This window comes from Cucurbita pepo, chromosome LG20, assembly GCF_002806865.2.
Source record: "Cucurbita pepo subsp. pepo cultivar mu-cu-16 chromosome LG20, ASM280686v2, whole genome shotgun sequence".
Classification (NCBI taxonomy): Eukaryota; Viridiplantae; Streptophyta; class Magnoliopsida; order Cucurbitales; family Cucurbitaceae; genus Cucurbita; species Cucurbita pepo.
In genome coordinates, this window is record NC_036657.1 from 8,019,152 (window position 1) to 8,031,101 (window position 11,950).

At 38.2% G+C, this 11,950-nt stretch overlaps 4 protein-coding genes and 1 long non-coding RNA gene across 10 annotated transcripts; all 5 read right to left on the reverse strand.

Annotated features, from left to right (window-relative positions):
- Positions 1 to 961: 961 nt before the first annotated feature.
- On the reverse strand, positions 962 to 4,861 carry LOC111782823. Of its 4 annotated transcripts, XR_002813198.1 has the most exons (7): positions 4,457 to 4,512; positions 4,124 to 4,302; positions 3,735 to 3,873; positions 3,390 to 3,523; positions 2,492 to 3,156; positions 2,105 to 2,381; positions 1,779 to 1,996 (listed from the first exon to the last, which is right to left on the reverse strand). XR_002813198.1 is itself a non-coding variant. In XM_023663635.1 (6 exons), the coding sequence occupies exons 2-6, from the start codon at positions 4,288 to 4,290 to the stop codon at positions 1,675 to 1,677; spliced, it is 1,137 nt and encodes a 378-aa protein (XP_023519403.1). In that variant the 5' UTR covers positions 4,291 to 4,302; positions 4,457 to 4,510; the 3' UTR covers positions 962 to 1,674. The 4 variants fall into 4 exon arrangements, 3 of the variants coding, with proteins under 3 accessions (XP_023519403.1, XP_023519405.1, XP_023519404.1); XM_023663635.1 differs by lacking the exons at positions 1,779 to 1,996; positions 2,105 to 2,381 and adding an exon at positions 962 to 1,706 and having other exon boundaries at positions 4,457 to 4,510; XM_023663637.1 differs by lacking the exons at positions 1,779 to 1,996; positions 4,457 to 4,512 and adding an exon at positions 4,765 to 4,861 and having other exon boundaries at positions 2,164 to 2,381.
- On the reverse strand, positions 1,126 to 1,641 carry LOC111782803. Its single transcript, XM_023663600.1, has one exon. The coding sequence runs from the start codon at positions 1,639 to 1,641 to the stop codon at positions 1,126 to 1,128; it is 516 nt and encodes a 171-aa protein (XP_023519368.1).
- On the reverse strand, positions 4,844 to 5,690 carry LOC111782825. The gene is made up of 3 exons (XM_023663638.1): positions 5,370 to 5,690; positions 5,137 to 5,278; positions 4,844 to 4,998 (listed from the first exon to the last, which is right to left on the reverse strand). The coding sequence occupies exons 1-2, from the start codon at positions 5,547 to 5,549 to the stop codon at positions 5,174 to 5,176; spliced, it is 285 nt and encodes a 94-aa protein (XP_023519406.1). The 5' UTR covers positions 5,550 to 5,690; the 3' UTR covers positions 4,844 to 4,998; positions 5,137 to 5,173.
- Positions 5,691 to 5,923: 233 nt separating this feature from the next.
- LOC111782822 lies at positions 5,924 to 9,612 on the reverse strand. 3 transcript variants are annotated; one of them, XM_023663632.1, is made up of 13 exons: positions 9,465 to 9,612; positions 8,565 to 9,293; positions 8,328 to 8,440; positions 8,109 to 8,228; positions 7,925 to 8,012; positions 7,425 to 7,516; positions 7,242 to 7,346; positions 7,035 to 7,144; positions 6,865 to 6,952; positions 6,703 to 6,738; positions 6,528 to 6,611; positions 6,368 to 6,443; positions 5,924 to 6,300 (listed from the first exon to the last, which is right to left on the reverse strand). In XM_023663632.1, exons 2-11 carry the CDS (start codon positions 9,268 to 9,270, stop codon positions 6,528 to 6,530), a joined length of 1,542 nt encoding a protein of 513 aa, XP_023519400.1. In that variant the 5' UTR covers positions 9,271 to 9,293; positions 9,465 to 9,612; the 3' UTR covers positions 5,924 to 6,300; positions 6,368 to 6,443. The 3 variants fall into 3 exon arrangements, with proteins under 3 accessions (XP_023519400.1, XP_023519402.1, XP_023519401.1); XM_023663634.1 differs by having other exon boundaries at positions 6,521 to 6,611; XM_023663633.1 differs by lacking the exon at positions 5,924 to 6,300 and having other exon boundaries at positions 6,331 to 6,443; positions 6,521 to 6,611.
- Positions 9,613 to 10,464: 852 nt separating this feature from the next.
- LOC111783705 lies at positions 10,465 to 11,117 on the reverse strand. The gene is made up of 2 exons (XR_002813400.1): positions 10,964 to 11,117; positions 10,465 to 10,849 (listed from the first exon to the last, which is right to left on the reverse strand). It is a non-coding gene; the product is annotated as an uncharacterized LOC111783705 (long non-coding RNA).
- Between the last annotated feature and the right edge of the window lie 833 nt (positions 11,118 to 11,950).

Consider the following 11,950-nt stretch of genomic DNA (forward strand, 5'->3'; position numbering starts at 1 on the left):
GAATCGGGTAACCAGCCACTAATGGTCACTGTGCGGAGTGATTGTAGATTCATTTTCATGTGTGAATCGGGTAACCAGCCACTAATGGTCACTGTGCGGAGTGATTGTAGATTCATTTTCATGTGGTAATGGTTACACGCGGGTAACCAACCACTAATGGTCACTCTAAGGGGTGATTGTTGAAAATGGTTTAAGTGAAAAAATTACGTGGCGTGTGTTTTGGGTAGAGCTCCCACGTCCCTTGATTTCGTTTGATTAGCCTTATGATGTTTATGTATTTGATCCCAATAAGAAAGTTCCTTATCGAGTATTTTAATACTCACCTTGTTTTTAAAAAAATGATATTCAGGCGAGGCTATGACACGGAAGTGACTTGTTAAATTATTTATTTAGACGGCATGTATTTTAAACTTTCTTTTAAGGGTATCCCGCACATGATTATAATAAATTATTTGGTCGGCATATTTTTCATCTATTTTAAAACTGTAAAATCATTTTTGTTAGTCTCCGACTGCTTACTGTTATGGAGTTGGTAGCCTTATTGGTTTATAAGCTTTCATCAAAGCATGCTTTCCTATAAGGCCATTGCTGCCGGTGTTGATGAATGATGGGTATGATGCGGATATAAAGAAATCTGTGAGGAAGGCAGCTCATGGCTTGAGCTTGACAACGAGCTCGTGTTCTCGTCCCCAACCGATGTGGGATCAACGTAGCCAGCAAAAGACAGACAGAGTTGACTTCAGATTGTCAATTGTGAATGGTCAAATGTGGATCTCAGTTTCAATATATATTGTTGTAGCCCACGTTAATATTATATACATTTATAAAATAATATGTGGTCACAAATTGTTGGCATTGTCAACTGTGAATTGGCCTTCATCTGTGATTCTTCAACATGTTTCATGGAAATTCACCTCTTTATTAGAGGTATTGTCGATTCTGATACGTCGGAAGTAGAATATGTTCAAGCATACATTGTTATTTAGAAAAGAAGATTATAACCACATGAAACAACCGATCATAGCTCGGTAAATAAAGTATATACCATCTCAAATATTGATGGTTTGATTCGCGTTCTTGTACTCAAAAAAGAAAAAAAGAAGAAGATCGTCATGAACTCTCTTTTCATTTAGAATCTCTGGTAAATACCTTAGCCAACTTTGGGTAGCATCCTTTATCAGTTCCATGTCCAAAGGACAAAGTAGAAACAGGTGATTCAACGTTCTCCTCTTCGTTGCCGTTGTCATCGTCTACCCTCGAATCAAATGATAATCTCCTCGGGCTTCCGGGAGTCCCTCTTTCCCTGCTAGAACTCGAAGACGAAGATGACAACAAAGAGCCGGGCGACCGAGGCTGCAGACTGGCCTTCATAGAAAGCTTTCTGAAGACATTGTTGAGGAAACTGGCTCTATGAAAGGGCTTAGAAGAATTAAGGCCGAGGGGGGAGTTGGGATTGGTGGAGAAATAGGAAGGTGGGGGCGTGAGAGGAGAGAGGAAGGCCCCATTTTCAGGGAAATTAGCCTTGGGAGTGCCTGGCTCTGACTCCCACTGGAATGGCACCGAGGCTGATACTCCTGTGTGGTAATCTTCTTCCACAATCCACATATCGTCTCTTGTCCTCAACTTCTTCAGCTTATTCATGTTTCCTCTCCCTTTTTCAATAGTGAGGAGGATCTACCAACTCCAATGTCCATATAAATAAACCACTGTGATGGGAATGAGTCAAGTTCGGAATAAAATATCTTTAATCTCTCAAATCTGTATGCATATTTACTTAGTAAATTAATAGTGGGTCAATAATAATAATAATAATAATAATGTGAAAGACAAAAGGCTTTATATGCATATGGATGAACTGCTGATGTCCATGTGTGTGTGTTGACCCCAAAACGAAGGCAGAAATGAGGAGGACACATTACAGCTTGGTCGCTAATCCAGGATGCAGAGGCGTTAATTGCGATCCATCTTCATAAAAACTTCCATCATAGTGGGAAATCTGATCCATATTGATTTTATAAATTAGAAAGCTATGGAGGAAGAACACAGAAACAAAACAAAACAGTTTGAGCTAAGAGACAGACAGACAGACGAAGTGCAGTCTAACCTAACCATGTCTCGAGTTTCGGTAACCAAACCAATAGTAACGAAGAAGAAGATAACTAGTTATACTTCCAAGTGCGATCTCATTTGGAACAAGTTAATTGATACCACGTTCTATAGAACAGAAGCCATTCTAATGTTCTTTTCACACTTGATCCCCTTAAAATGGCCTTTGAAAAAAAGGCCATTATATATAACTTAACAACATGTTATTGTTCCCCTCTCTATTTGGTCAACCAAATTTGAGCCCACGTTGCCTCTGAAAGGGTTGAAAATACTATCTGCAGCAGCACACAGATTAGTACTTACTTGCAGAGAATCCAAATTCATCCATCGTTCTATAATTGGATAAACGTAGGAGATTTAGTCAAGTCAATAATCTCAGACCTACCAGTAATAACTCTTCTCTTGAATTTATACGAACTTGTTCTGCAGTCGGGAGACGGGGTAGACACGTCTATAACCTCATTCTCAACAGGAGGAAGCCCATATGAAACTTTGCTGATTTCAGTAGCTATTCCTGATAAGTTCTTCTTCCTACCAGGTTGCTGCTGCAATTTCATACCACTCCCTTCTAATTGGTTTTCCTCTCCATCATCGATGATGATTTCAGTCCTACCTTCTACAATACAAGGCTGAGCACACAAACCTGGCTCTTGTTCATCACATCCACGCAACTCATAAGACACACCGACATCAATATAAGACGGAGTACACGAAGAATGTGGCACTTGTTCATTGTCCTCTAGTTCTTCATCGGATCCACGCAATTCATGAGGTCTTCCATCTGTACCTGTCTGGTAATCCATCAAGTTTTGAGGAATTTCATTTGGAACTTCGGTCATCAATCCATATACTCGAGAACTACAAAATTCTTCATATTCTCTATTATACTCCCAGTCATCCTCATTTTCAAGCACACGTCGATCACCTTCGAAATAGCATGGGAGCTCATCGATGGGGGAAACTTGGACCCTCATATGCCCTGGCAAACTTGGGCAACCAGCCGCATTATTCATGTACTTCGTTGAGAAGTAGTTTACAGTAATATTCAAACTGCAAGGATAAGGAGAAAAACGTGAATAGAAAGCAGGACAGACAAATTTGATTGAAATTTACATCAGTTTGTTACTTCTTTATAAATCATAATAGTAAGATATTGTCCCTATCAGACTTTAACTTTGGTTTCACCCAACAAACCTCACAGTTATGAGGATATTGTCCTTAATTATGTCACATTTCCAACAAATTTGACAGTGAAATCGGATGTTGTATAAATTTTCTCATACCTACACCAAGCTGGAAGTGTGAGCATTGTGTATGCAAGTTTAATTTTGTTGGCAATTCCAGATAGAGACTTGAAAGTTGCAGCAGCACTTCTTACAGCCAATGATTCATTAGGATGCTGCCAGGCCCATTCAAACTGCATTCACAGTTAGAACATCAAATTAAGATACAGGTTAAAAAGGAAACCACCAACACATGTTGGTAAATTCCCGAAACCCCTAACGTATACTCTTAACATCTTAACATTTGTATAGTCATCGAAGAGTCATTCAGCTAGTAGAAGGCACTCGATGCATAAAAGACGCACAATCGAGCGATTTGTAGAGCTCAAAGTCCGGAAATGTAACCTGAAGAGCAGAGACATTGGTGGGGAAGCCGTAGATGCAGAACACCATCTCCCAAGGTCTCTTCCTCTTAGTACGCCACGCACCGCATCTAATTTCGCCATTGTGCTGTCTGATTCTACGTTTAGGGTTCACTGTGAATCTGAAATTCCAAATAACAGTTCACTGTGAATCTGATTTACGCATTTCTCACATTTCTTGATGTTCCCACTCACTCAATTAATGCAGGAATCGAAGAAAGATGGTAAAGAAATTTCCAGAATTGAAAAGTAGAGAAACAGATCCGAGTATCCAGAGATAGTAAAACCGCGTTTTTCAATCCATTATTTCAGAGAGAAGACAAGCAGAAAGAAGATCCGATCTAGGGATGCAAGAAGAGAAAAGAATCGAACCCAATATAGGTATGGCCTTTGTAACGAGGGCACGCAGAGGCCAAGAGATAGCATGAAAAGAAACCGTTCCCTTCGTTACCCCTTTCTTCGTCTTCATCGTCTTCCTTCTTCTCCTCTGCAACAGCCATGGTTTTAGGGATTTCCGGCTTCTCTTTCCTCCTCCGCATCTCTCTCTCTCTCTCTCTCTCTCTGAAGAAGATGAAAATTTGCTTAAAAAAAAAAAAAATACAATTCGACCGTTGACGTAAAACTTGAATCGGTATTTATTCACGTAAATGGCTTGGGATTTTGAACCGGTTCATTACAGGCAATTGGGTTGGTTCGTGCATTTACCGTTTCGCCCGAATTAATAGAGGGAAAAGAAGTATGGCGTCGAAATCCGCAGTTCTTCAGATTAGAATACGTTGTTTTGGTTGCCGTAAATTTCATCTTAAAATATGAATCGAATATAAGAATCCAACTTTAATTTAAAGTTGTTTAACCTGAGTTATNAGAGGGAAAAGAAGTATGGCGTCGAAATCCGCAGTTCTTCAGATTAGAATACGTTGTTTGCTTATTAAAGTTGTTTTTGGTTGCCGTAAATTTCATCTTAAAATATGAATCGAATCTAAGAATCCAACTTTAATTTAAAGTTGTTTAACCTGAGTTATTTTCCGTAAAGCTGATTGGATTGCCCGCAAACGGATGAGCGATTCAATGATCGACTCAAACAAAAGAAGAAACTCGGAAATCTTAATTGATATCAGAAGCGATTGCGATTGCGATTGGGCACATTTCTCAACGCTTGAGTGTCTCTGTTACAGACTTACGGACGTTTTACAAAATCAACTCGAAGGGAATACAAGAGGAGAAGTATCCAACGATATATAGGAAACCCGAACAATACNAGGCGATTGCGATTGGGCACATTTCTCAACACTTGAGTGTCTCTGTTTCAGACTTACAGACGTTTTACAAAATCAACTCGAAGGGAATACAAGAGGAGGAGAAGTATCCAACGATATATAGGAAACCCGAACAATACAGAAGCCCTAGCCCGAAACAGTCGCATCAATTGGAAGGCTTCTTCGACGAGGGCATCAGATGCCTCCACAAGTAGCGGCCGCTGGCCATGTCGACCACCGTCCAGAATCCCGATTGCATTGCCGAGGACACCTGTTCAAACAAACCACAATCCTTCCGTTCAGACACAAACAAAGAAACAAGAAGGAAATGCGAGATTCCGGTATAAAAGAATTACAAGAACCTTGGAGAAGGAGGAGGAGGAGGAGGAGGAGGAGGTCGAATTGGTAGACACATCGTTGGAGTGGGTCTCGGAATTATCGTCGGCCTCGAAATCTTGAGGCTGAGATTTGAGGTTCCGGAGAACAAAGAAGCCGGCAAGAGTCGCTGAGAGAAATATGAGAATAAATCTCAGCGGACACATTTTTTTCAACGCCCGTCCTTCCCTAACCTTCGGATCTGAATGAAGGAGAGATTCGTGGCGAGGAAGAGGAAGAAATGATTAGGGTAAACAACGAAGGGCAGTGAAGTGAAGAAATTATCAAAATTTTGAGGAATTTGGAATAATTTGATGCCAAGAAACTTGCTTTTCCACCTAACCTAACCACTCCCTTTCTATTATTTCTTATGACTAAATTGAAAGGCCCCCAAATCAAGACAAATCATATGAACAATCTGATAAGGTTAGAATATTCAACACAAAAGGATAATGGTGGCTGGCTACTATTCTTCTATGGAGTTGACAAGTCCAAAATGGTGCACCAACTCAACTGTCAATGTCGTCATCCATAGATGATGAGCAGGAATCAGGGCGAATGCAGGGAGGTAAAACCAACCAAGCAAAGACCCTCTAGGAAAGGTTTAATAATAAAGGACGAAACATGTAAATCATAATGTTCAGTTGAAATTATCTAAGTCAGGCCCATTTCTTCTACTACGAATAAGATGGGGCAGTAGTGTAAGGCCACCGCATACAGGGCCAAAGGAAGGACAAATAGGGAAACACCGTAAGCCAGTTTCGTAATATTCCAAAGAGGAAGGCACGCCTTAAAGCAACAAGATTGACCCTTTTTTTAGCGCAATTCCCGGATTCGCTTCACATCTTTGAATTGCAACCAAAAAGGACAATGACTTATGTTTCTTTCGTGCTCGGTTTGTGCACGTTCATGAAAAAACTGTTGAGCCAAGTTGCAGCACTNAAGACAATGACTTGTATTTCTTTCGTGCACGTTCATGAAAAAACTGTTGAGCCAAGTTGCAGCACTTGCTTCAGCTTTGAGGAACTTGAGACAGGGACTTCATTGTGTTTCCAAGTTGACTGCCAAACTTAAGCTGATCAGAAGAATATCCATGATGTCCCAGCAGAAAAAAGCTTTATGATACTCAAGTAAGCACCTCTCACCTAGACTTTAGCAAACCGAGCGATTTTCGCCAGAGCTGTTCTTAAACTTCGGATACCAGCTCCTGATTTTGAACTTACCATCATCTGAAATGATAAACCACATCTATTACATCTCTCATTATAAACTTGGGCCAAACTTGGAGAAAATTAACTCAACAAACACTTTTGCTCATACCAGAGGTTGGACAATTGACTTATTTGCCTGGAATCTCTGACAAAAAATTTGTGGCCAATAGTTGTCAGTCTCAAAAGAAGAAAGGAAGAACGAAACCAACAAACAAATAAATAATGGTTTTAGAAGAGATATTATAATCAATAGGGGGGTGAGTAGTAAAACCTCTTCAATTTGCATTGCTCTACGTGCTACATCCATTGGGAAGACCGTATCAGTCTTTGTCAATACAATTTGGTATTTAGTTTGAGATCTATCACAGTGAATTAAGTCATAAGCATCAACACATCAATACATCATATATATAGAAAGTTCAGTGCATGTAAATTTGGTACCTTTCCATCAAATCAATGAGCTCTTGATCCCTTGGCTTCATCCCCCATTTCGTATCAATAAGTAAGCATACCTGTTTCAGACCAACTCTCGTTGCGACGTACTCTTTCACCTAAGATGTACAAGTCTTCAGTCAATTAGTTGGCTGCCCATTGCTGTTATGAACAATCAGTTTCTGGGGAAGGCCAACTTAAAATAGAAGTTCTTACCAATTCCTCCCAAGCATCCTTAACTTCTTCTTTTGCATAAGCAAAGCCATATCCAGGTAAATCAACCAAAGACATCTTTGATCCCAGATTAAAAAAATTAATGGTCTGTACATGAACAAACATTACCAAGTGTTACCAGACATTTCCAACACAATATCTACCCAGAATTGTAGACGTCGTCACCTGAGTAAGACCAGGTTTGTCAGACATCCGTGCAACACCCCATTGTCTTGTAAGGGCATTAAGCAGTGATGACTTTCCCACATTTGATCTTCCTACAATGAAGGAAGATATAAGGCAATATCAAAATGTCTTCCAAGGAACTAATGTCCAATCCAAAAATTTCATAATATTAAGCAACCCAAGCATGAGGATTGTGGAGACCGGGAGGAGTAAAACCGTCATTTTTTCATGACTTGGAATTAAGTTCAAATATTATTTAGACAGGTTGTTCTAGCCTCCTCCCCCATTCACTCGCATAATATCTTCAAAGATACACAAGAGACTCTAAGAAATACTAGCTAATTCATGATAACAGTACACTTCAACGTCACAAACACAATGACAAATATATCAAATATTATCCGATACAACTACAAATGTAAATTAGATTTTCAAAAACTACTAGTTAATGTATCGAGAATATCAGATAGCTAAGCAAGTGCAAAACTTCGAATACATACCAGCAAATGCGATTTCTGGCAAATCCGGAGTCGGAAAAGATGATGAAACTTTTGCAGCAGCAAAGAAGGTTAACTTATTCCTGAATACCTGCGCATTACAATTAGTTTCCACTCGGAAAATGATAGGATTGGGGAATGGAAAAAAAAAATTAACATTTCTGTTGCATAAATATTGCATACATACATTTTCTTCAACTCTTTCTCTCTCAGCACTGCTAGAAAAGGGGATATTATCCAATGGGGCAGAGAGATCAGTGTTGTAGCCTGCTCTTCTAAGCTCAATCATGCGCCTACGCCCCAACAACTGTCAACGACATAATAAACAATCATAAATGGAACAACACAAAAAATGCTGATGCCTAATGGGGAAACAGACTTAACAACACATGGCTATGCAAATTACATTATCTTCTACGAACGAAATGATAGATTTACTAGGCTGTATTGCACGGAACTGAGCATTGCTTGATATCTCATTTTTTTCCTCTGGTTTTGCTTTCTCCTGCCTGGCATTTTCTGGAATCAAAGGTAGGACGATACATCTATCATTAAGCTTAGCATATTGAAAAATAAAGTAGTTCAATTACATCCAAGCAATCAATGGGATAAGTAGGAAACTGAGACATGGATATGATCTCACCATCAGTTAGTATCCCATCATCCAGCCGCTTATTCGAGACATCGTATGGATCTATACGAATTACCCGTTTCCTCTTTTTTGACTTATCAGTTCGTATCTCTGGATCACCATTTGCACTTGTTGTCCTGAAAACTCTTTTCTTGGTAGGATCTGAAGGAGTTATACCCCATGATTTTTTCACAGTAGAATCCATTGTGTTGCTCAAATCCTTGGTGTTTTTGGAATGTGTCTTCCTTACGGATTCCACATAGAGATCTTTTTCCCCCCTAGTTTTCCTTCTTTCATATGACACTTTCGGACTTCTGATATCATTTTCTTGCTTTTTAATAGAGCGTTTACCATGTGAACTAGAATGGCTTAAACTCTTAGAAGCCAAAAGTGAAGAAGCATATGCGTCACTGCTCTTCCCGGCTACTCCAGCACCGTGTCCTCTTCGCGAATGAGACTTGAATGAGGTGACCTTCATATCACTATTTTGGGCACCATATATTCGCTGTCTTTTAACATTAGCACTTGGAGTCCTCTGTTTTCCCTTCCGGGCAGCCTTTTCAACACTCGCAATTCTTGCAATTGTGTCGCTATCTCTTGTGCTCCTATCGAAGTTCTTCCTTCCATGTACACCGCTCTTGGAACTCTTAGATTTACCAGCCGCAAGCTTGAGTTTCTTCTTGAACCTAAACCCCGAGCTGAGCTCTTCTTCGGACATTGTCTAGCAGATGTCTATAAAGCCTGAACCGAAATTGGCCAAAAAAAAAAGAATCTATATACTTACTTCGAACAGCTACATTGCATATGCCATATGGGATATGGAAGACAGCAAAGAAAATCCATGGTTCCAAAGAGTTAAACCAAAAGCATGCATTTACAGAGCTCAGATGAAATAGAGAAAGAAAGAAAAACCTTGGGTTTCTGGCCCTTTGTTCAGCGGAAGCGTTCGCCTTCTTCGTCCGCAGTCGGATTGGTAATGGGATCTTTTCGGTTTCGTATAGCCCTATGCCCTCCACTTTCTCTCTCCCTCCTCTTCACTCGGGCTTTCCGGTCGTAGCCCATCCCCATCATTTTTTTTTTAAATCGCTCAAAATTTGCATTTTTTTTTTTCATTTTTATATTTCTTCATATATATATATATATATTTATTTATTTATATATATATATATATTTATTTGTATTTATGGTGGGCAATAAATATGGATTTTTAATTTTTTTTTTACAATTATCTATATTCTTTCCTTTAATTTTTCCTAATTATCCCTCCCACCCATAATTCTTTATTTTTTTTTATCATTCTATTTCTTTAGTTATTTATTTATTCGCTCTTAAATTATTGGTTTCTTTTTTCAATTTTAATTCATTTATTTTTATTTTTTCGGTTAGGTATTTTATCGCTCATCTTGTGATCTTATTTGCACATATGTTATAATAATAAATTATATACTATCGGATATAATGTATTTGTATGTAAATATATACGATACAAATATCAATACTTTTTCCATAAAGCTTGATATACATTATGATAAATATATATCATGCATTAAAATATACGCATTAACATGTACTCAACATTACCATTTTTTTTTAATTCAATATAGAATATGATAAAAGACATACTATAGAATATAACATTCACCGGAGCTCAATTCACAAATGTTACTACCATATTATATTTTATAAAAACATTTTATATTTTATATTATTTTAAATTCATAAAATATATTATTTTAAACTCAATCTAGGTAAGATTTTTAAGTCTACAATTCTCAATCACAATCACATTATGTTTTGTTTGAGTGAAATTAATTTACTTAGTAAATTATTAATAAATTTTATTATTTTTTTATTAATAAAGTTGTATTTTTAATAGGTTATTGATAAATTTTTGGTATGGTGCACTTAGATATATGATAAAATAGGAGTATATAATCATTGTGTTTTTTGTTTACACAATAATCTATACATGATTTATGATAGGGGTATGAATGAAACAGACCCACACCGCCTACTTCGGCTCGGCTCATCAGCAGATAAGTAACATATAAGAGCATACATGCCCGGGGGTATGCCTTTTCCAATTAGGGCATGTAGAGCTTGTTCCCACATTTGCATCTCCAGACTTTCGGGAAATCATCACCGACGCCTGAAGGTCCCGGCGGCACCGACACAAGAACCGTAGTACAGGGCGTGCAACTCCCACACTTTGAGTTGCAGTTCGGCGGCGACGATCCCAACCCACTCAATCCTCTTCTTGACAAGGTCAACTCCTGATCTTCATGATTAGCGATGGGCTGACATAGTATAATGCGTTAGATTTTTTGGGTGCAAAAATAGGTATTTGTAAGAAAATATATGAGGAAGGTGATGAATCCTCCATTATAATATTGGAACTAAAATAAATTTACCTGGGTATGTGCATGACCGGATTCAGCTGATGAGCAGCGCCTAGTGTTGTCTGAGGACAATATGAAGACAATGAAAAACAAGAAGAAGATGGGTTTAGGTTCATTGATTCTATTGAACTTCATCCCTTCTTCCTGTGTTTTCCAAATCAAGAAATAATACAAGAGCCCTTGTGCTGACACTACAAGAAAAATGTAATTTTATAGCGTTTGAATATTGCATTTTTGTTTTTGAAAATATGCTATAAAAAGTGAAAGGAAATTTTTAGAAATACTTTTTATAGCCTTTGACAAAAAAATATGCTATAAAAAGTGAAGGAAGTTTTTAGAAAAGAGACATTTTCCCCTCTTATTTATCTTTTATTTAAATTTTTTATTCCATTGGTTTTCTCTCCCTTTTCTCTTTTCTCCCTTCTTCCATCCTCCACCTAATTTACATGTTTGTTATAATGTGATGTCTAATTAGTTGTATGCAATCAGTTAAGTATTGAAATGATCAAGTTATTAATATTTGGTAATTTTACTTTGTTTTCTTGCACAAAAATTATATGCCTCTACTAGAAAATAAGAAAAAAAAATGTACTAAGCTTTCTTTATGCTGGATTCATGTTCTAAGTTCCACGGTCGTCGGCGAGACCGAAAACTCCGGCGAACGTTGGAGTTTTCGTTCAAATGCGACCCATAAGCCTCGCCAAACTTCGGGGGTCACCACAACAACAGACTTTCGAATTAGATATGGCCACTATGAGTTTGTGGTAATGTCTTTTAGCCTCACCAACGCCTCAGCGGTGTTCATGGAATTAATGAACCGAGTATTTAAGGAGTGCCTAGACACGTTTGTGATCGTGTTCATAGACGATATCTTGATATACTAAAAAACGGACGAAGAACACCAAGAACAACTCTCAAAAGCCCGCTATTCCAAAGGAGAGCAAGTTGTATGCAAAATTCTCCAAATGCGAATTTTTGCTACGACAGTTTTCGTTCTTA

Coding starts and splice junctions, on each gene's coding strand:
- LOC111782823 (XM_023663637.1), bottom strand. CDS start 4,290: ATGCGGAGGAGGAAAGAGAAGCCGGAAATCCCTAAAACCATGGCTGTT. Junction 3,874..4,123: donor AAAGGCCATACCTATATTGG/GTTCGATTCTTT, acceptor TTGGAATTTCAG/ATTCACAGTGAACCCTAAAC. Junction 3,524..3,734: donor CCAATGTCTCTGCTCTTCAG/GTTACATTTCCG, acceptor CTGTGAATGCAG/TTTGAATGGGCCTGGCAGCA.
- LOC111782822 (XM_023663632.1), bottom strand. CDS start 9,270: ATGTCCGAAGAAGAGCTCAGCTCGGGGTTTAGGTTCAAGAAGAAACTC. Junction 7,517..7,924: donor GCCAGAAATCGCATTTGCTG/GTATGTATTCGA, acceptor CCTTCATTGTAG/GAAGATCAAATGTGGGAAAG. Junction 6,739..6,864: donor GAGCAATGCAAATTGAAGAG/GTTTTACTACTC, acceptor ATTTTTTGTCAG/AGATTCCAGGCAAATAAGTC.
- LOC111782825 (XM_023663638.1), bottom strand. CDS start 5,549: ATGTGTCCGCTGAGATTTATTCTCATATTTCTCTCAGCGACTCTTGCC. Junction 5,279..5,369: donor CCTCCTCCTCCTTCTCCAAG/GTTCTTGTAATT, acceptor TTGTTTGAACAG/GTGTCCTCGGCAATGCAATC.
- LOC111782803 (XM_023663600.1), bottom strand. CDS start 1,641: ATGAATAAGCTGAAGAAGTTGAGGACAAGAGACGATATGTGGATTGTG.